The 22,568-nt window shown below is 43.9% G+C and overlaps 1 protein-coding gene across 1 annotated transcript in view; it reads left to right on the top strand.

Moving 5' to 3' along the window:
* The window catches only part of HIT1 (Membrane trafficking VPS53 family protein), a 219,665-nt gene that overhangs the window by 95,783 nt on the left and 101,314 nt on the right, over positions 1 to 22,568 (top strand). Inside the window, exons 8-10 of the mRNA XM_087692356.1 lie at positions 8,704 to 8,828; positions 20,359 to 20,519; positions 20,665 to 20,806. Coding sequence (XP_087548482.1) covers positions 8,704 to 8,828; positions 20,359 to 20,519; positions 20,665 to 20,806 — 428 coding nt within the window. The remainder of the gene's footprint in view (positions 1 to 8,703; positions 8,829 to 20,358; positions 20,520 to 20,664; positions 20,807 to 22,568) is intronic.

The following is a 22,568-nucleotide window of genomic DNA, read 5'->3' as shown; positions in this document are numbered from 1 at the left end:
AAGAATATTGTATTGCGTTTAGGTGAAGTGGCTATACTTTCCAAGTTTAAAGACAAGGGTAAAGCTAAGAAAAATGTACAAAATCAACAAAAGGGTAATGCTGGATAGCCATGAAACAGGGCTGTCCAAGACCTAGATAAGTCTAAAAGGAAGGGAAAATGCCATTATTGCAAGAAGCTAGGTCACTATATTGATGAGTGCCGAAAGGGATTGGCCAAGGAGAAGAAGAAAGACTTCGGTTTGGCTTTCCAAGAGGCATCAACCAACAAATCAGTTGACGGCGATGCTTCAACCAACTTGGTAGAGGAGGATTATGCATTTCTCACATGTAGTTATGATTCTTCTATTAATTCAACATTTAATGGCACTTTCTTTGGAGTCCGTGGTTGCTTTAAATGGCAGAACAGACCTATTACCGCAAGCTGTTGTTGCTCCATATGCTCCCCAACAAGAGGGTATTGATGAGGGTTCGCCACATGCTGTGGAGGCCATAGTTCAGCATGAAAGGGCTGTTGTAAATGCAGCAAAAAAAGTCCGAAGATGGCTGCTACAAACTCTCAAGGACAGTAAAATGCACGCCCCATTACCTCAATATACTAGAAGGGCTACCAGGCATGGAACACATGATGCAAGGAGGGATACATTTGGCTAATATTACAGAAGTAGATGATTGTGATGAGCATGCGTTTATGAGCTTACTGTTGGATGATGATGAATCTACTTCCTTGGAAGAAGCTCAGCAAGATGTACATTGCATGCAGGCCATGCAGGATGAGTTAGACTCCATTGCCACTAATTGTACATGGGACCTTGTTGATTTACCACTTGGTAAGAAGGTCATTGGCACAAAAGGGGTTTTTAAACTCAAACATAAAATTGATGGTACTATTGATAGATACAAAGTACGATTTTTAGTGAAATGCTATGTGTAGAAGAAGGGCATAGATTATGAGGAAATGTTTGCTTCTACATCCCGTATGATTACGGTGAGATGTATGATTGCTGCGGCTGCAAATTATGATTGTAGAGTACATTACTTGGACATTAAGACATCATTCTTAAATGGGAATTCACATGAGGATGTTTATGTGTCACAACCTCTAGGGTTTGTGTTTAAAGGGAAAGAGCACATGTATGCAAGGTGCATAAGGCTCTTTATGGTCTCAAATAGGCTCTTCTTGCATGGTACTCTAAAATTGATGCTGATTTGGCCAACAAAGGGTTAAAAAATAGTCAGACTTCTTCCACTCTATACATTAAGAATGAAGGGGGAGGGCGGCCCTTGCTGATTATCATTCTTTATGTAGATGACATGTTGCTCATTGGACCTGTAGAGGGAAGAATTACAGATTTTAAGACTGAATTAAAACATGCATTTTCTATGTTAGATATGGGCTATCTACATGATTATTTGGGGATTTCGTTCATCCAAAATCAGCATGGTATCATCATGTCACAGTCACAATATGTGAATAAGCTGTTATGTAGGTTTAATATGTAAGATTGCAAACCTGTGTGCACTCCCATGGAGTAAGGATTAAAGTTGTCTATGCATGATGATGAAGAGATGTTTGATATTGCAATTTACAGCCAAAGCTATTGGCTATCTTATTTATCTTTGCAACACATGCCCTAACATTCAATATGTAGTATCTCAGGTGAGTAGGTACATGCGCAATCCATGGACCATACATTGGCAAGCTCTTAAGTGGATCTTCAGATATTTGCAAGGTACTCGGTCACATGCATTATTATTTTTTGGGGGGAGGGAGAGGGGGAGACTTGCATCTATAGGCTTACAGTGATTCAGATGGGGTTGGTGATGCAAACATTAGGTTGTCTACCAGTGGACACTGTTTCTTTTTGGGCCGCTCATGCATTTCATGGCTAAGTAAGAAACAGCCTACAGAGCCTACAGTGGCTACCTCATCTTGTGAGGTTGAGAACAAGGCAATCTTCACCGCAACAATTCAATATGTATGGCTGAGTACACCCATTCTTTCTAACAGTCTGAATGCTATTGTAGTGGTACACAATCCTGTGTTTCATGCTTATACGAAACACATTGAGATACATTACCATTATGTTAGAGAGATGCTATGGATGTATGTCTCTACACTAGAGAATGTTGTAGACATTTTTACCAAAGCACTTCCTTGTGAGAAGTTTGAGGTTGTTTGAAAGTCATTGAACTTGCTATCCTTTGGTGATTGATCTTTCTCTGCTTCTATCACATAGACACTATAAGGGGGGGAGTTACAATTTGCCAATTCTATGGGCAGTGCCCAATGTTTTAGTTAGTTGGTTTGTAGTGTGAACACAACTACATTAATAAATTGTCACTACTTCTAGAGTTATTTCTAGAGTTAAATTAACTCTAGTTGAGTGAGGGATAGGTCTAACTTACTTGAGACCTATTGTACTTCCATTCTGTCATTCTAGCCCTTGCATCTTTTGAGTGTGGAATTGTTGCCCACTCTTGCTTATTGTCTTGTGTTCACACATACACACACTCTCTCTCTTCCTCCATTTCCAACATTTGAAACCAAGACCATGGTGCTTGTTTCAGCCCGTAAAGAGCTTTTTGCAAGTGAAGGACCATATCTTTCGGGTCAATAGAAGAAAATCCGAGAGGTTTCTAAACATAGACTTCCTCCTCTAAATAATTGTTCAAAAAGGCACTTTTGACGTCCATTTGATTGATCGGCCAACCATAGTGAGCGGTGAACACAACCAACATACGAAATGATGTCAACGAGTCAGTAGAAGTATAGTCAATACCTTACTTTTGGCGAAACCCTTGCACTAGAAGGTAAGCCTTGCATTTGTCCACAGTCGAATAAGCTTTTAGCTTAGTCCTAAAAATCCACTTTTTCTTGATGAGTTTCCTGTGGCTTGGATGATTCACCAAGGTCCAAGTATCATTTTGGTCAATATACTCTCTAGCTTCTTTTCCATGGCCTCTCGCCATTGGGGGTGTTGAAGAGCCTTCCATCAACTATGCAGTTTAGGATGCGCTATGTAATCAATTATAAACAACAACGCGAATGAAGCTTGAGGTGTAAGCCAAACAGATCTTCAAGGGCCCTCCGGAGTGGAATCTGGTGGAAGGGTCTTTGAATTCCACTTAGTCTGTTGATATCAGTAAGGTAGTTGGTCTTGGGAAGAGGGCATGGGAGGTGAAGAATGTGTGTGGGTGGGTCAAGAGTGGGTAGTAGACCTTGGTCAGAATGCACTATCTGAGTAGGAACAATGTGAGGAAAGTACACAGAATCTGGTTTAGAAGATTGCACAATGTTCCTCTCATCAAACAGGACAACTCTCCTAACGATCACCTTGTTTGTCTGAGGATGGAACGAATGATAAGCTTTTGCTTCAGAGGAGTATCCAACAAAAATCAAGAGATTAGCTTGGGAAGTGAGCTTGTCTATTTTGTTATTAGGGTTGTGCATGTAAGCATGACTCCCAAAGATTCTAAAGTTGGAAACTGTAGGCCAAGAGCGAGAGAATGTCTCATATGGAGTCCTTTGAGGAACAACTATAGTTGCTGGGCTTTGATTGAGGATGTATACTGAAGTGTTAAACAGCCTTGATCCAAAGGCGCTTAGGGAGCTTTGCTGCGAGTAGCATAGAGTGTCCCATGTTCATAATGGTCCGGTTCCTATGCTCTACAACTCCATTTTGGGAAGGGGAGTTGATATAGGTGAGTTTGGCATAAAATACTATGCTTCTATAGAGACTCAGAAAACTCGTGGGAGATAAGCTTGCTCCCACTATCACTCCTGATACATCCTACATGATGACTAGTTTAGTTATGCACCAATAGCATCTAAGCAGAAAAATATGTGAAGGCATTGGACTTATGCTTGAGAAAGTACACCTACATGTAATGAGAATGATCATTAACAATAAAAAAGTACAGTGTGCCATTTAAGGTGGCGGTGGATGTCGGCCCACAAAGATCAACATGAATCAATCTAAGAGGTGCCTCAACTCTATGTGGAGACTATCGAGGAAATGGGGTACGGTGTTGTTTTCCGAGTTGACAAGCTTTAGAGACAATTCATGATAGCTTCAGGTGGGGAAGGCCATCAACCATTTGTCGGTACGACAACTCATAAAGAGAGTCGTATCCAATATGTTCTAAGCAAAAATTTCAAAGATGTTCAGTGCTTGTAGACTCTTGTGTAGTGGCTAAAGGGTGAAATTGGTGAAACTCAAAGCCCTCGGCTGTCGACTCGAAAAGAAATTGTGCCTTGTGGTATAGGCGAGTAGATTGTACCCCAACGTGAGCAATCACTAAACTAGTCTGAGAGTCAAGGATCTAGATTGTGATCGCTGTGAAGAAGATTTCTTGACCCACCTAGTAAAGTTGCTGAACGGATAATAAGTTTACCGCAAGCTTGGGGACATAGTATACATCATCCAATGTAGTGTGACTTGGGCCTTGGTAAGTGGGAAAATTGATGTGACGGTGAGTTTGAATCGTGACCGAGGAGTTGTTCCCAACTTGGACATATTTGGCTGTAGGGTCTCGAGAAATGAGAATGTTTGCAATGGGGGTCATATGGTAAGTATCTCCATTGTCCACAATCCAAGAAGTAGTTGAAGTACTCTGCTGTGACAAGTGGGCCTCTGTAGTCACCTCTTCAGGAGGCAACTCGCAGATGTGAACGAGGCTCGCATCCTCAAATGTCTCTACAAAGACGATATGGGCCTTTGTTAACTATATTAGACAAGCCATGTGGTGTTGAGAATGTTGTCGACTGTGATAACTGATTGGTGGCAATGTGGGTCTAGCCTTGCCATTGCCCCTACTAAGGGTTGCCACCTCCTAGTCTCCCCTGTTGGGGGTTGCCTAATTAAGGGGCTAGGGTTTGAGTCTTAGCTTTTGTTGTTGTGTCTCATGCCTTTGATTGACACTTTCGTCAATGTGGCGAGCCTTTTCATAATGTTGACAATACCGATTTTTCTTTGGTACATTGTGTCACCTGAGTTTTAGAGATAACTGGGAGTTTTCTTGGGTTTCACTAGTTTGGTTTTGATTTGAATTTTGAGCTTGTTTTTGATTTTAATTAGAATTTTGATTTTGGACAATACCGATTTTTCTTCAGCACATTGTGCTATCTGAGTTTTAGAGATGATTGGGAGTTTTCTTGGTTTTCACTAGTTTGGTTTTGATTTGAATTTTGAGCTTGTTTTTGATTTTGATTAGAATTTTGATTTTGTTTATCCTTTCTTACGACCCCTTGTGAGAAGAAGCAACGAGAGTGCTCTCTGTAGAGGTCAAACTATGAAATTGATTGAACAACTGAGCGTAATGCAGTAGCTAACGTTTAGATTCATAGAATGTGTGTATGGTGGGATGTGAGATCACTTGCTGCATAAAATGGAAGTCTTTTCTTGACAGCTTGTTTAGAAATAATGTGATCTGATTGTCAGAGGACTTAGGATGCCCCATGGTAGAGAACTCGGCAAGAAGGCATCAATACTCAACTAACTTGACTTTCAAGTCATCTCGGTTAGCGATTTTAAAGTTTTGGAGTTTATAATTCAAATTGATGTGACGGATCCTATCCCAAGCCGCATAGTAGTCAATTAAGTGTGCCCAATGCTCAAATGCTAAGTCAAAATGTTGAAGCTATGAATGAGATTTAGGTAAAAGACCTTGCATCAACTTGACAATAGCGGAGGTATTTCTAGCCTTCCACGAGTGGACAACCTCGTATGGAACAAGTACGAGATTAGGTTGGGGTTCCAACCCCTACACAAGATCCCATAGGTTCTAGAAGTCAAGTATATGTCTCATGAGTTTTGACGAAGTAGTGAAGTTCGATCCATTAAAATGAGATTGATCATTAAAGGCATGTTTGATTGATGAGGAGAAAGAACCATGAGGTGTCAGACAAGTTGAATAGGAAGGAGGTGGTGGAGGGGGAGGTGGGTAGGTAGGATTAGGCTGGTAATGTCCAATGGGTGCTGATTGATGTAGAGGCACTCGAACATGAATGTTTCCATAAAGTGCCGGTGGAGGTGGAGGCACTAGGACATGTAAGCCTTGTCCAAGAGATGACTATAGCATCACCGAATGACTAGAAGGCCCACTAGGTAATGCCAAGGAGGCAAACTATGGTACTGAGTGATCCACACCAAGTGGTGGCTGGGTGGCATTCCCAAGTCATGAAAAGCCTGAAAGTGCGGAGATGGAAGGATGAATCTCCATCATGGAGACACCACCTAGTTGGGGAGAAGACAAGGTCCTAAAAGACATGCCTATGGGTGAAGGACACCCCAGTGTGATGTGAGAAGATATGTATGGTGCACTTAATGAAGGTTGAAAGGAAGGTGCAGCGGAACTAATGGGTGGGAGATTAAATGAATTTGTTATTTGAGTTGCTGTGGGAAATTTGTTAGGTTCTTTTTGTCCATTAAATGCAAATGAAGAAATAGATGAATCACCGAAGTCGAATTGACCATGAGATGTAAAAGTGGAAGGAAAAGATGGAGCATTCTCCATAGATTCTTGCAATTTTTGTTTATCATTTCTTTAGTGTAATTGGAAAAACCTATTCTCTTTTGGGGCTAATGAACCAATACTTGGTATAAAGAGCTTCTTCATCATGAGCATATTCGATATCTTGCAAAAAAGAGAAAGTAAAATCAAAAGATTGTGAAGTAGTAGCATGCGTATCTGACATAGGAGTGAATGATGGTGGGGAAGAAAATGGTTTATATTGCATGCCAGTTTCCATGTAAGAATGATTAGTTCTTTGTGGAACTTGTGTCCTTCCTGCAAAATCATTAGATAGGTGCACTGAATCTAAAGGGAAAAACTCAAATTTACCTTCAATCTGTTGCTGAGCTCGATATATGAGGATGAGATCATATTCGACTCGTGAAATCTCATATGGTTTGTGGAGTCCATGGTAGTTTGAAGACTCTCTGTCTATGTTAGATGGAGGAGCAAGTTGTGAAGCCCACTCTGTCGCGTATCATGATGTGCTAGGCTTGGAAGCATCATGATAATATGGTGAAGATGTGTTCGAAGCTCTCTTGTTCTTGCTTCTTATGAAGGGATTTTAGATCAAAGAGGAAGGTTTTGTGGAAGAGAACCTTGCTCTGATACCATGTAAAGAAATACCCTAATGAAAAAACATAAATGAAAGCATATGACAAAGCATAAACTCAAAGGAATAGAGTTAGGGTTAGGGTAGTTCAAAGACAATGAACACAGTGAATCTCAATGAATGACCGAATATTGAATATACAATGTTCATGCAGTGAATGAACGGTGCAGGAATGAAAACTGTATCTTGAACTCTCATGTCTCGTGGACTGAGACAAAGGTGCTGAGTGGGAGAGAGAGTCATATTCTTGATGGATTCCAAAATGCAGCAAAGGTAGCCTCCAAGAGTCCAACACGAACAAATGTAGTTGTGAAAGCTGGATCTATTGTAGAAAGGTATTGAGGAGAGAGAAATACTAAAAAAGCAGGTATCACCAAAAGCCAAGTGATAGGCAAAGGAGAGAGAAAACACCAAACATAGTCACTAGATAATGTGGCGATGGTACAAGAGTAATGGTGATAGCCTCTTGAGACCTTGGAGAGAGTGAATGGAGTAGAAGAGTGGTCGGCTCCAGCTAGGAGTGAATGCTTGGCAGTAAATGCAAATATGGGAGTGACACGATTAGTAGGTGATAGTTGGATGTGGGTGATGGGGGCTGGAGTTAGGCACTAGATGGTAGTAGATAGCAAGGGAAAGCTTTGATTGGGATGTCCTCCATGAATGGGGTGTGGGCAGCAGAGATACAACACCTGAAACCTGCGAAAATGAGATTGAGGCTGAATGGAGGGCAGCTTGCATATTTATATAAAGTTTTGGGATTTTGTACTGTGCACTGTATTAAAACTCTTTCAAACCGTGCACCCTTTTAACGTCTCGATGCATGGCTGTGGTTGTATAAACATTGCATGGTTCTAAATTATGCAATGTACTACTCAAAGCACGAATCTCATTGTAAATATCTCATTTTAACTACTCATGTCTTGCAGAATTTGTTATAGTTAATATGGAATCTGGATATTGCTTCATTGAAAACACACACACACACACACACACACACACACACACACATGATATAATCTTGATAAGAACTTATACAATCTACTCACACATGATACTATTCTGGTACTAAATGTTGGGTCCTGCTCTTTTTATAATTGGTTGTTTAGTTAATCTATTGTTCAATTGAAATGTTGCAAAATGCTTTTTGCATGTGCGTGCACACACACACACACACACACACACACACACACACACACACACACACACAGAGAGAGAGAGAGAGAGAGAGAGAGAGAGAGAGAGAGAGAGAGAGAGAGAGAGAGAGAGAGAGAGAGGTGTGGGAGGTTGGACCTTTAAGCTCGATGGTTGGTGGCTTTTTGCATGTTTCCCTTAATTGCGGTGGCTTTCTTCATGTTCTCCTTAAATGGGTGCTTTTACGTTTGTTATTTGTATAGACATGCAAACCATGTCATTGATAAGGTAGGGAGAGTGGAGGGAGAGAGGGGGGTCTAGTATTAATTTAGCTGTGCCTTGAAGCTATACAATTGGGGGGTGCCGGTATTGTGCTTCTTAATTGTTTGCTTCTATGTAATGTGGAGAATGTGATAATGACAAGGTGTATGCTCTCTTCTTTTAGGCTGTGAATCAATTGTGTGGCCATTTTGAAGCTTATAGAGACATACCAAAGATCAATGAACTCAGAGAAAAATTCAAAAGCATAAAGCAAACGCTGAAATCCCATGTATTTTCTGATTTCTCAAGGTATTATCTCAATCTTCAGTTAAAGGTCCTTTTTTATTTGCAATTGTGGTCATGAAAGGGTATATTGTAAGGGCTTTGTTTCTGATGGATTAAAAGATATGTTGAAGCTTAAGGGTTTTTTTTTTTTCCAAAGAGAAAAAGAGGTAATATGGTGTAACACAGTATTGTGGAGAGTATGAATTATGTAACACATGTTGAGGATGTGAATGGAAGTCAAGCACAAACAAGAAATCAGGGTGTAAAGGTTGTGTTCCATCAGAGATGAGTTTGCTTTAGCACATTTGTTTGAGTGTGGAGTTGAAGAGGATGTTGCACTTCATTGTAGGTATGTGCCATAAGGACTTCTTCTGTCAAGGGCTAATTTCTAAATAGGTTCAATTGGGAGTACCATTTCTGTCCAGACCCCCAAAAAAGAAAAAAGAAAAAAGAGTAAAAAGAGATGTTTGTTTTTTGCACATCTCTTTGGGTACAAAGGATTTGAAAGTCTCATGAAAGCTACACTAGTGTTGTGAGTTGCAAGTCTAGGTTCAACTTTTACAGGTTTATTTCTACCTTAGGTGTGATTGTTTAAATGGGCTCACTTGGGATGGGTAGAGGACCTCATAGCTGCTGTGAATTCCCTTAAAATAATGAATGCAAAGGACTATAAACTCTCCTATGAAGGCAAGTAGTGGACAATGCATTCTCCCATTGATGGCAATTGCCATGGGTAGTTAGTTTGTACACTTTTTTTTGTAATCTTTTTGGGAAGGGGGGACCCAACGACAATTGGCTTGCAATGTTGATGTTTGTTGCTCCTTGTTGCTCCTTGGACATTTGGATGGGTGCTAGCAGAATTGGTCATAGTGGTTATTAAAGTAACCTAGTGTGAATCACCTACAAACACTTTAGTAACCAGTATGACAAACGCTGCTAGCCCCCATCCCGATGTCCTAGGATGTAACATTGGTCTTCTTATGAAGGTCAAGAAAGATCGAGGGTATGGGGGCGATAGATTGACAGTCCCCCTTTAACTTGACGGATCCCTCCCCAATAGATTGACGCTTTTTGGTGCAATTTGAGAAAGTTGATCGGTGGAATTTGAAAACGAATCCCTGCGATTGGTTGATCAGCCTGAAGCAATTCGCCCTTCTTCTGGCCCTCGAGTGTCAACTATTTTTTTTGGTGAAGGGTCCCCCATTGAGAAGCGATCGATTGAGAGAAAAGAAATTTCCTAGCTTCCTCATACATTTGCGAAGCTTGTTCGATTATAAAATTCAGAGATGGCTCAGCAGGAAGCCGTTCCGACAGGGCTGTTTTTTGCTGAAAATCTACTGGCTCTTGTACTCTTAAACTCCTAGGAGGTCCTTATATTATTGGCTCATGGTTTTTGAATCTTCTTGTAGATTCTCTGTCGAGGAATGGAGATGGCTGAGCTGATCTCTGTTGGAAGTCATTTGTGCTGCTTAGTCCTCTTTTCTACTCAAGTGGGCATGCAATCAGACACATTGCCATATGTCTTGCATATGGTGATCTCCAATCGCATGGCTTTTGGCAACTAAAGTCCTATTGAACAACAATGCCATTCTTGTTATATCATGTGTGTGGCTGCCTGCTTCCCTTTCCGTCTCAACAAGAAGTCATTGTTTCTCATGTCTTCGTAATGCTCATCTTGCTCCTACCTTCGTTCCTCACATTGTAAATTTCACTCTCTCTTTTCTCTTCAGATCACAAAATGCATGCAGGATAGGATCTCGATAATGATTAATAATGCTTAAAGCCTCTAGTTGGCCTTTGGGCCTAACTCTTTACTTCCCACTCTTAAACTTTGGGCCTATTCCTTTTACACCACAAAGGCCAAGTAAAGGGGTTCAATTCTTCCATTCTGCATTTGGGCCTTTCCACCTTAGATTTGGGCCTGGGTACTCGGTTTAGCTGCTCATTAGCATACATGCTGCCGATTGGTAAAAGACTTTGGAGGTTCATGGTACCCAATCTCTGATGCATTTTTATTAAGTTGCCTCTAATTCAAACCATTTGTGGCTGTTCACTCAGTTCTTGGTAGTCTTAGCGGTATGTTACTAACGTTCTCTTTACCCACACCTACACAATTCCTCTTCAGGTACATCTTTTCAGGGTAGGTTTTTGTATGAAACTGAAGATATATGGAGATTGGATTATAGGTGATGGGCAAGTGGGTTTTGGCATCTTTGGAGAGAGAGGTAATTCCATCAACAGGATATGTGTTTTATTGAAAGCACCTCAGCCATAATTATCTCTGAGTATGCAGAATAAAACATGGGTCAATATCTCATGGATACATTTCACTAATTCAGTGGATTATCATGCCAAATCATCTAAGGTGATCCTCAATAGAAAAAGTTACCAGACACCATGTGCATAAGGTGGTCTCATGCCTTTTGCATATGCAATTTAATTGCCTCTTCCTGATGGATTTGAATCACCTTGCATTCTCTCTCATTTCTTTGTGAGCATGTGCAAGAGCTTTGGTGGGGGAGTACTCATCTCTGATGTAGAGGCATGTTCATACTCAATAGCCTCACTGCAACTTGGTTTTAGATGTACCAATCAATGGTGCTTCCAATGAGTTTCCTTCTGTGATAATGTCCTAGGGTTCAGGGTGTTTGAGAAATGTTGGGAGTGGATTGAGCCCAGTCTTCAGGAATTTGGTTGGTCTCTTTTAAGGTTCTCCACAACTTATGTGCTTTGGGCCCAAAAGATAAACTCTCCTCAAGCAAGATACTCTTGTGCTGTATTCTTTAACCTATGGTGGACTGCTATTTTTGAAGAAAGCTTCAGTTATCTTTTTGTCCTTCATCAGACTGTGGTAGTTTCATATCCTTCGAAATGGATATATTGCTTACCCTAGGTATTCTTTGGGCTGAATGTCAGAGGAAAATTGAAATAACAATGGGGTCCTGACTACCACCAGCTATATCCTTTGACATAGAGGGTGTATTTGGGTTGAATGTGGATCTTGTATCTTGAATTTCTTTTTCTTTTCCCTTACCCCTTTTTTGCTCTTTGGACTAATGTGGCCAATTGCAACTTCATTGTGCCCAAGGTTTTTATGGACACTCACAATTGCATTCCATGCTGTCTACCCGGGCCATTAGCACATCATGGTGCTTCCAAGTAGCAACATGGCCTTCCCAATCATACTCAGACTCTTGGATCAGCCATAGGTTGATCCATTTTGGATGGTGTTTCCCTTTCCCTTCCCTCCATATGTGCTCTTCAATGTTTTCATTCTTAAAAAAAAAAAAAAAAGTTAAAAAAATTTACACAAAGAAAGGAAAGACAACTGTATTCATATGCTACTAACATCTGCATGTAACACTTTCCTGATTTTATTTGTTGAAGAGTCGCCTTCAATTGATTAAGTCCTCACATCCACGAACACACGAATCAATTCTCTTGATTGCCCTGTTGTTGGAGTGCTCTTTTTGCTGCAGTAAATGCAGATCTCCAGCTCCTATTTGCTTGATTCACTTGCTGAATTGTAGCAAAAATCAAATTCTTACTGTTTGGAGCTTGTGCTGGTTGACATTGCGAGTGGGGCCCTAGGAGCTGCCAATTGGCTTGCTTTTGCTGGCTGGGCCTGTGCATGACACTTCTAAAGTCCCAAACTGCTGTAGAATGACATATTGTTGCAGTGTACAGCCTAAATGTTAATTACTTTGCTGTTTGCTGAAATGAATGCAGTTGTGGCTGTTTCAAACTGCACAGTGTTTGCTCTGATGATGATGTTTTTACTCTACATAGTTGTGATGGCAGAAAATCAGGTCATTGTTGGTAGTGGAGACTTTACATGACTGTTCCTAATGTTGATATGGCCTAATCAGACCATGTCATTGCTGTTTGGAGCATTTTGTGCTGTTGTAGCAAGAGTACATCCAGTCATGACTGCTAATTAAGTTAACCCTGCAGTGATTTTTTAATTCGATGCTGTCATGGACAATTGTAGAGTCCTTTCCCTCAATTACAGTCATGATTTGACTTTGATACCCATGAAAAATGGACTGTCTGATTGCCGTTCTGATTGGGAATCAGAGTCAGGGAAAGGAAATGTGGGATTTGAGCTATGATTTACCACCCAGCCTTGCACACTATTTGATTAACTTAATAATCCCCATAGTATACTTAATGCATTCTTGCCACATCATTAACTTACTTGGTCTTGTCCCTTGAAATGGAAATGAATGAATGAATGAATAGAATGAATGAATTGGGAATGGCAATGGAAACTTGAAATGCATTGGGGTTGAGAGTGTACCTCAAAGATATCAGTGAAAATAATTGTTACATCAATCTATGTGACATGTTCCATGAAGTCGATTCCCTTTGTATCTTTATGATAGATTGAATAGTGGTTTTACAAGGAAAAAAATTGTGTGTTCTCCTTTGGCTGTTGCTGAACTGAAAAAGGATCATAATTTCTTACTCCCCAAGGTAGACTTATGACATTTCTCAATCTCAAAGGATGTATGCTCTGGGTGGTCTGACGTCGTTATAGGAATCTTTGGAACTTCATTGGCAGTATGGTCAATGAAGTTCCAAGTCTTTGCAGCCAGTTCCTGTTTTGAAAATTGAGGGTAGAGTCATAGTTGCCCAAAACGCCGTTTTGGGGTCTGAAACAGAAACTGAAACGGACCAAAATGTTTCAGTCCTAAAAACAGCGGTTTTGGGACAGGCAGGTTATACTCCACTTTAAGATCTCTTTCTCTTGGGCCGCAGGTGCAGTTTCCACCTGTTCTCCTCAGCTCTTCACCCTCTTTTACCTGCTGCTCACTCTCTTTAGCTGCTGTTTGCTTCTACTGCAGATCTACTGTTGTCTATATCCCTTTAACCCTAAATCCCTTATTCTTCAGGTTCCTAATATTTTTTCTCACCTGTCCACATTATAGCTGTTTTCTCTCAGGTTTGCAACTGTTTTTCACTGTTTGCAGTATCCCTCTCCTTTCTTCATCCTTTACAGTTTTTTTTTTTTTTTTTTTTTTTTGCAAGTAAAATGTGGCTGATTATATTATTTAAAAAAAAACTGATTACAACGGAGTGCTCATGCTCAACAGACTGGCTGGAGCTGATGAGAGTCACAAATACATAATGTATACAAGCCTCTCAATGCGGTCTGGGGGGGACGGGAGCAAGAAGCCATGGAGGGGGGGTGTATCGCCATTTGGGGCTGCTTGCCTGCATCACGAAAAACAGGTCCTGGTCGCCCCAAGTGTGCATGAAATGACATCGGAGCTCCTGAGGAGCCTTGGACCCGCCCTGCACCTGATCCCATTGGTTGCAGAGGGAGTGGATGATGGAGGTCCAGAGCTCTGCTAAGGTCGCCTGTACCGAAAGTCTCTCTGCCGAAAGCCTCCTGATACCGTGCCTTCCAGATATGCCAACCAGTGAGGCTCCCTATGATCTCCCATACCTCAGAGTGGTTTGCTGTGGGCTTCAGCACCTAGTGGATGGGTAGAGCCTCTAAGTCGACCACTGCGCACGACCCTTGCTCGATCATGAATATCGTGTCCTGCATTCCAGCCTCATACACAAGGTGATGCCCTGGCTGACCGCCTGCCAGCAGAAAGCTCCCCATGAGATACATCCAAGGCTGGGTGCTATACGGCAAAGGATGCGGCATGCTCCTCTCCATATGAGCTGCGTCGGCTCACACGACTAGAGGCAGTGCGTTGGGGTTTCTAGAGGTTGCTTTGTGCAGCACTTACAACCTCCCACCTTCTGCATCTGGGCAAGGCAGCTTCCCACTGCCAAGGCTCCATGTGCCACCAACCATAAGAAATACGATATCCTCCTCGGCCTCTAGCTATCCCATAGGTGGCGCTAGAAGGTCCGTCGGAAAGGCTCCGTGATGCTACGCTCCGCCTAGTGCCTGCTATGTGATGGCGCTTAATCCATATCCTCCTGTATCAGTACATGTCTGCCAATCCTGGCGGTGTACTCCAGGAACCTCGATGGCTTCTTGGCAACCTCAATGGCCAGCCATAGCCACTCTCCCGGGTTCCACTCGAGCTCATCAAGTAGCTTGCCCTCCTAGATCCAGAGGCGCCACTCCCTAAGCTCCTACCAAAAGAAAAAAGGGTCCAGCTGCCATGTCTTCCCCTAAAGGCCAATCACCCGGATCCTCTTCCAAGAAAGGATAGCTATCCCCTCATCCTGCTACCCTCTGTCTAGAGCCAGATGCCCCCCCCTCCTGTACGGTGAAGAAGGTCCTAGGTGGAGCGCCGCCCACTCTACCTGCCACCTATAGGGGGATGCTTGTTGGTCAAAACCTGGCAGCCCATACCTCCTCGGGTTCTATTGGCTCTCGTATCGGGGGAGCAAGCGAATCTTGAGGTATTGTTGCGTCTACCTCCCTTCTCCTCAACTCCACTTCTCTCTGGCAGCCTCATACTCGTTGCAACACCTCCTCGTCCACCATCCTCTACACCTCCCGCCATGTCCTGATGCTACGAGCTGGGCCAGCCTCCCAATCAGCCCATTGGATGTGGGGGTGCTTGCCAATCTGTGCCCCTTCCCGATCCTTGACGTGGGGGTTCCAGATCACCGGCGCTGACGGTCTATCTCCTCTTGGCAACCTAGGGGGCTTTGGATTAGGGTCTTACAGAGGCCTTGCCATATGTGGAGCAAGTTGCGTAGGAAAGGTGATCTGGGCTGACGTGAAGATCCATCTCAGGGACGGCCTTTACTCCCCACCAAGCCTCGGTCTACAATCCTGAAGACCCTCCTGCAATAGGACCTTCCAGGTCTACCCTCCCGGTGTGGGGCCGCGGACAATTAGCTTGCCCAAGAGGGCCATACTCTGATACTCTGGGTCTATGATCCCAAGCCCTCCCTTTGACCGATGTCATATGATGGCCGCCCACGCAACCTTGACCTTGGAATCCTTGGAGCCGTCTGACGCGGATCAAAGGAAGTTCCGCACTAGGCGGCGAAGCTACACTACGTAGGATGAGGAGAAGTACCAACACGAGGCGGTGTACCAGGTCGTCGCTAGGAGGACCTGGTTAACCTCTAGGTCTCAGCCAGCTAGTGAGAGGTGAGTCTTGCTCCAGTAGGTCAGCTTCCTCCAAATAGAATCGAAGACTGGAAGAAACTCCTGGGCGGGAGTGATGTCGAGTCCCACTTGGAACCCTAGGTACCGGACAGTCTGCTCTCTACTCACCCATCTAAATCCTAGGTGGACGCCCCACTCCGTGCTAGAGTTCGAGTCTGTGAGGAAACCAACCAACTTTCGCCTGTTGATCTTGGCTCCCGCTGCAAAACATAACACCTCAAGAGCCAGCTTCACTCTCTCTAGCATTAGCTCATCGTCCTCTATGTAGAGTGCTGTATCATTTGCATACTCTGAGTCTAACAACTTAGTCTCTCTCTCATTGGAAGCTGGAGGCCATGTAGTCCGCTCACACGTGACCTGAGTAAGTTGGACATCGCCTTTGCAAAGAGTAAAAATAGGTACGGGGTCAGGGAGCAGCCTTGTCGTACCGATCTCTCCAGCTGAAACTCCTTCCCACACCTACCACCTATGAGAACCCTGCTGGTGGCAAATCTGTTAAGTGCGGAGACTCCGCGAATCCAAGCCTTTGGGGAAAGCCCAGTCTCACCATGGTGCCCTCTAGAAAATCCTAGTCCACCCTGTCATAAGCTTTCTTGAAATCCAAGAGTAGTACGGCTAGTCTCTACCCACTGTGCTAAGCCCACTATGTCGCCTCAAAGAAGGTGAATACCTTGTCCAGGATGCTCCTATCCTGGACAAAGCTTGTTTGTGTGTCATGAATAATGTGTGGAAGCACGGGGCGTAGTCACCTACCAATCATCTTTGCCAGTGCGTTATAGGCCACTGATAATAAGGTGATCGGTCTCCATTGGGAAAGCTCCAACCAGTCTCCCCTTTGGGGGGGAAGATTGATAAGGCCTCTCGAGAGACTCCCTGGCATCTGTCCTGAAGTGAAAATCTCCTGGAAGGCCATTAGTAGGGGGTCCTTTACGACTTCCGAGTAGGTAGTGAAGAAGACCTTAGAGAGGCCATCCTCTCTCGGGCATTTTTTCCCATCTTGTGTATGGAAAGCCTCCAGTAGTTCCTTCTCTGTGAAGGGGGCTAGGAGGGAGCCTCCCATCTCCTCTGAGACGAGGGATGGGATGTGATCCCAGACCTGCTGTCTACATCGTTGTCCTCTAGCCGAGGCTGTCTCCTGCTAGAAGAGACGATTATAGTTGTCGGTGGCAATCCTCATTACCTCGTCTGGGCTAGAATGAGTCCTCCCATACTGATCTTGAAGGCTGCGTATCTGCTCTTCTGAGGTGCGGGGCTGGTGCACCTGAAAAAACTCCATGCACCTCATGTTTCCCTTCTCCGCCCAGAAAGCTGTTGAGGTGCGGAAAGAGAACTCCGAGCGCTTGTCCTGTAGGCCAACAATGGCTGCTCGTGTGTGCACCTCCTGTGTGTGGATGGTGGGATCCCCTGGTGCCTCCTGTAATAATCTCTACGTGGCTGCAAGGTCCTGCCGAAGTGCTCTTTTGTCCTCCCAGCTCTGCTACTTGGCTTGTATGGTTGCCTCTTGGTAGATTCTGCTTAATTCGGCTAGGACCTGTGCAACCTCCTCTGCAATCGGATCCCTTCTGCCCCACTTCTTGGTCCAAATCTGCTTATCTCTCTCGTCACCTCCTCCCTCCTATAGATCCAGTCAGGGATCCGACATGATCGTGTGTCTAGGGCAGATGCTGGGGGATCTAGTGTCAGGAGAACCAGGCAATGATCGGACAACGTGGTGCCTGCCAACTTTCCTATCTGGCCTCCATGAGAGCCTCCCCACTCTCCCATATAAAACCTATCCAACCTCTCCCACATAAAACCTATCCAACCTCTCCAATAGGATTCAACCTAGCCGCCTGTATCCCCAAGAGAAGTCCAACGACCTCTCCCTTCTGTGGAAGGCAAGGTCTCTCCAGGCATCGCATGCTCCTACTACTAGTAGAAAGACCTCCCATGCCTCCTACTCCTTCCCAGTCATGCCCTGATAGTTTTTGTCTTTGCCCTACTGGTTCTCCAAAGCCTCCAGGTTGTTGAAGTCTCCTCCAAAGATCCAGGAGTCCACCTTTGGGAGTCCGTTCGCGATCTCCACTCAGAACCTGCTGTGTGCCCTAACCTCTATAGGGGCATAGACATTAAGGACTCCAAGGCACGATTCCCCAGTATCCAATTAGATCCATAGAACCCTCCCTTCCACAATTGTTCCGTGGTCTAGTACACAGGCAGTGAGACTCGGGCCAATAGAGGTGCATATGCCTCTACGCTTGCCGTGGGCACCTATAGTGTACCGAGCTGCCTGGGAGTATCTTCCCTACCCGTTGGGCCTGGGTGGGAGTGAGCTTCTGCTCCTTTAGAAGTAAGATGTCGATTCGTTCGGCAAGGGCAGGTTGCAGCTCTTGCCGAATAATCTACTTCCTGGAACCACGTGCCCCATTGTTGTGGAGACTATTCACATTTCAGGATGCAAGGTGTAAGCTCATGGGAAAACATGCGACTGACCGAACAGCAGACATCTGTTCGGTGTGGAGGTTGCTGATGAGGAGGAAAAACGATGGGGCATGCAAGTATGCTTTGCCGCAGGTCTGGACGATGAACTATAGTCCCCTACGGTGGCCCTCGCCCAGACCATAGGGGTGATAGATGCTCCAGGTGGTACTATCAATGCATCTATCAACCATGCTGAGAGTCGTGACTCTGTACATTGGTAGAAACGGGCCGCCTGTGCTAGGGGCCACTCGATCACATCCCTCGGAGCTCTCGATTGGGGGGGGGGGGTTTGAAAGATAATGCTTAAGTGTGCGATCTCGGCACCAGCCCACCAGTTAATGTCCATCATATGCAACTAGGTCATTGCTGTGCAAACAGTGCTAGTCCTTCTTCTCCCATCCACTGGGAGATGTGGTTCGCCACTTGACTCTTTAGCTCGTCCTTTATTTGTGGTGTTGTCTAATCCCGTGAGTGAGAGGACTGAAAGAAAAAAGTGTAGTTTGGTCCATTTGGTGGTGCTATTAGATGGACCTTGCCCCTCCTTGACTTATGAACCACGAAGATCCCCACCTCTAGAGGTAGTTGAAACTCTCCGCGCTCCGAAACCCTCAGTTAGGACCATGGGCCACTCCGGAAGAACTCTTGTGGCAACAACTATGCCTGTCTCGGGAAGGTGCGACGGGCGCCAGGGTTAGATGAGCTGGTGGTTGTGTGGGAGGGGGAAACCTGGTAGTGTAAGGAGGATGTAGGCGTGTGTGGCTCATCACCTTTTGTGGGAGGAGGGGGGGTGGGTTTGGGGGGGATCACCTGAAACGGGTGCGGATCTGGGGGGTGCTTGACAAGGGGGGTGGTGGGGGGGAAGAGGATCGAGGGATGGTGGGATGGTTGGAGGTACTCGGTGTGGGGGGGTTTGGTTGCCTTGGAAGGGGGGGATGTGGGCCATGGTCAGAGTAGGGAGCTTGGGAGGTGGGTGTGGGGGTTGTGGGATCTCAGGTGGGGTAGTTTGTGGCATGGGTGATGGCTGTGGGCGACTGCGGTCGTGCCGGGTGGGGTGGACAGGGGGGTGCTCTGCCAAGGGGGCGTCACTCATTCTTGTGCTCCTTGTTGTCGAGGTTGTGTCTGAGGAGCTGGTTGTGGCCCTCCCTGCCGTCTCCCTTTGTGTCGTCTCCAGACGCGTGTGAAGCTGTCAATGTCCACCTATGGGCCTGTCGGCGGAGCCGCCTTGGCTCCGTAACATGTACAATCTGCTGCCTGATGCCCAAAGTTGTGGCAGTACAGGCATTGCCCTGGTTGCCCAATCACAATGACCTGCTGCCTAAAGGAGTGACCTCCTGTCTCAATCTCCAGGAACTTTGGTATACTCTTTGTGTCTTTCATCACTCTGGATGATATGGAATATCTGCATCTTGGCTGCTTTTGTGTCTATTATTTCTAAAGGCTGTACTTATTTGAAGAGATCTCTACACCAATCTGTTTTTCAGTCTTGCCACTAAAGGGTTAGATAAGACTCAATATGATATTTTCCATGAGTGTTTTTGAACTCCTTTACGCTGCACTTGCCTGAAGTCTTTAGCCAAATTTACACTTTGATAAACTTACATATTATGTTTTCCACAATCAAAAAAAGTGTGTGTTTCTATATGGACATCACTAATTCATGTGAATTGAACACCGAATCCCCCAGAGAAACAAACAAGATACCTTGTTGGCATTTAGGTCTGTGTATCTTATCTTAAGCACAAATGTTAACTTATTCGAACAAGTGTTGAGTTTTCCTATCACACTTTCATGCTACATGGGGCGTTTTGCATATGTTTTGGTTTTTGATCTTTACTTCTAGCTGATAAACTTTCAGAAATGATTGAAACTAAACATTTTAACCTACTGATTGGATTGTTTCATTGGTTTTGTTTCAATTCACAGAGAGGATGCTAATTAATGCTGCAGCTGACAATTGCTTTGTTTGAATTGTATTGATGATTTTGTTTCCATTTGCAGTTTGGGGACAGCTCGTCTGAAAGAAGATAGTAATTTAATGCAGCAGCTGGCAGATGCTTGCTTGGTGGTTGATGCTTTGGAGTCATCTGTAAGGGAAGAGCTCATCCGTACCGTATGTAACAAGGAACTGATGGCATATCAGCAGATCTTTGAGGGAACAGGTTCGTGTTAGCCATGGAGATTTGAAATTGAATTGGTTGTCTGCCTGCTGTATTTAGTCTTACTTTTTGAATGGGTTTTTTGGTGGAGTGCATCTTGCTACCACTTGCTAACTCATTGGGTTGTATGATTTGAAATAAAGAGCAGAAGTTGCAAAATTGGACAAAGTAGAACGCCGTTATGCTTGGATAAAACGACAAATGCGTGCCAACGAGGAGATTTGGCAAATATTTCCTATTTCATGGCATTTACCATATTTATTGTGCATACAGTTTTGCAAAGTTACAAGGTAAGATTTGTGGAAATCAATGGAATTGTGTGATAGTTCAACTTATTTCAGATCTTGCTACAAATTCTCCTGTCCGATCTTGCTATATTCAGATAGGAAAAGTCTTAAGTTGTTAGCTGCACCATACAGTGTGTACAGAGTCTTGTTTGCATAAACATGTGGGATGCTGTGGATAACATTGCAAACACGTTTATTTCAAGTGCAGTTTTTGGAATGCTGAGTGAAGTTGTGGGTATTTTAATTTGTCCTAAATCATGTTGTCCTAGAGATGGGAAAATGTTTGATTGTTGTGAATGGGAGGAAGTTGATTGGTTCTTATTGAAGCAGATGTATAGTCAAACAGGCAGATTTAGATGTAGGCAAAGTGTAGTTTCAGAAGCATGGCATATCACTGCTAGTTTCACAGTTAGAAACAAAAGAAATGCCTTCACAATTACTGTGCACACAAAAGCTGTAAAAAGTGCTTGTGAGCAGATAAGCCTTCTGTAAATCTTGGTAGGACAAAGTTAATGATTCACAGCACCTTTTATCAAGTAACTTTTAGACAGAGGTTAGTACATGCTGGGTTGAAGCGGCAGCTGGCAACAGGGTTCAAGGTCAGCTTGAGGGCAAAAAGAACTTACTTATATCAGGGAGAAACACCAATCACACATACTTTCTAGGTCTACAAAGCATTTGGTTGTTGGCTTTTTCGGCCTACCTAGGCAAGGGCATAACTTTCTTCTCATTTATCTTAACTGCAAAGTTATTTTTGGAATGTGATATGAAAGTATATTTGAAAATCTTTTCAGTTGACCATTACAGCCTTTCTTCTCAACCTGATCACTCTCTATCTACATGTCTCTTAATTGCCAGCTTCCCACATCTTCACATCAGTTCTGTGTTGAGACAGCTAGACATCTCTGGGATAGCCTATGCCAGCTCTGCCAAGGAGAGAGAAAGTGGGAAGATTATTATATGACATATCAGCAGATATAGAAATTGCTATAGTGGCTTCTTCACAAAGGGACCTCCTTTTCACACTTGATGAGGGTATTGGATTAGTGCCACATCAGACTCTATTCTCTTAAGATTTGCAGGCATAGAGATTCCTACTTGTGGCAACTACGCTAACATGAGGGGTCCATTTGTGGCAACTACTTGCAGGCATAGAGATTTGCAGGCATAGAGATTCCTACTTGTGGCAACTACTTGTGGCAACTACGCTAACATGCAGGCATAGAGATTCCTACTTGTGTTCACAGACTTCTTTTACTCCCTGGGGTCACCATCTGATACAAGCCATACTTTGGTGCAATTCCTCCCCCAAATTTGGGGATGTGCAAGAAACTAGGCTTCCTTCTTGGAAAGGGTAGTAATTCCCCGATTAAGCACTTAATTACAACATCAAATGAACATAACTTAAAATGCACAAATCACCTTAATAATCTTAGACATTGGACACCTTGTTGGCCCCAAAATTGGCACCCCTTTCTTAACTTGATTGCTAATGGAATGGTACAAGTTGAGATTTACAAAGTTATTTAGAAAGCCTCCTTGCTGTTGCAACAACTAGCAATCAATTTGAGCTAATTGCCCCTTGATTTTTCACCTAGGACTTGCACGAATGGAAACTTCAACTAGCCAAAAGCTGCCCCAAATTACAATGAATGGGTTAGCATCTGGATTCCTTGACGATTATACAAATTTCAGGCGCTGAATTCAACACACAATGCCTTCACCAATCGGCACGGGTCCTGAGGTGATTGTCAAACCCTAATTT

The sequence above is a fragment of the Lygodium microphyllum genome, chromosome 14, assembly GCF_053477565.2.
Source record: "Lygodium microphyllum isolate KBCC chromosome 14, Lygodium_microphyllum_v1.1.10, whole genome shotgun sequence".
Taxonomy (NCBI): domain Eukaryota; kingdom Viridiplantae; phylum Streptophyta; class Polypodiopsida; order Schizaeales; family Lygodiaceae; genus Lygodium; species Lygodium microphyllum.
Note: the sequence above shows the minus strand (reverse complement) of the source record. Positions and strands in the feature narration are given on the sequence as shown.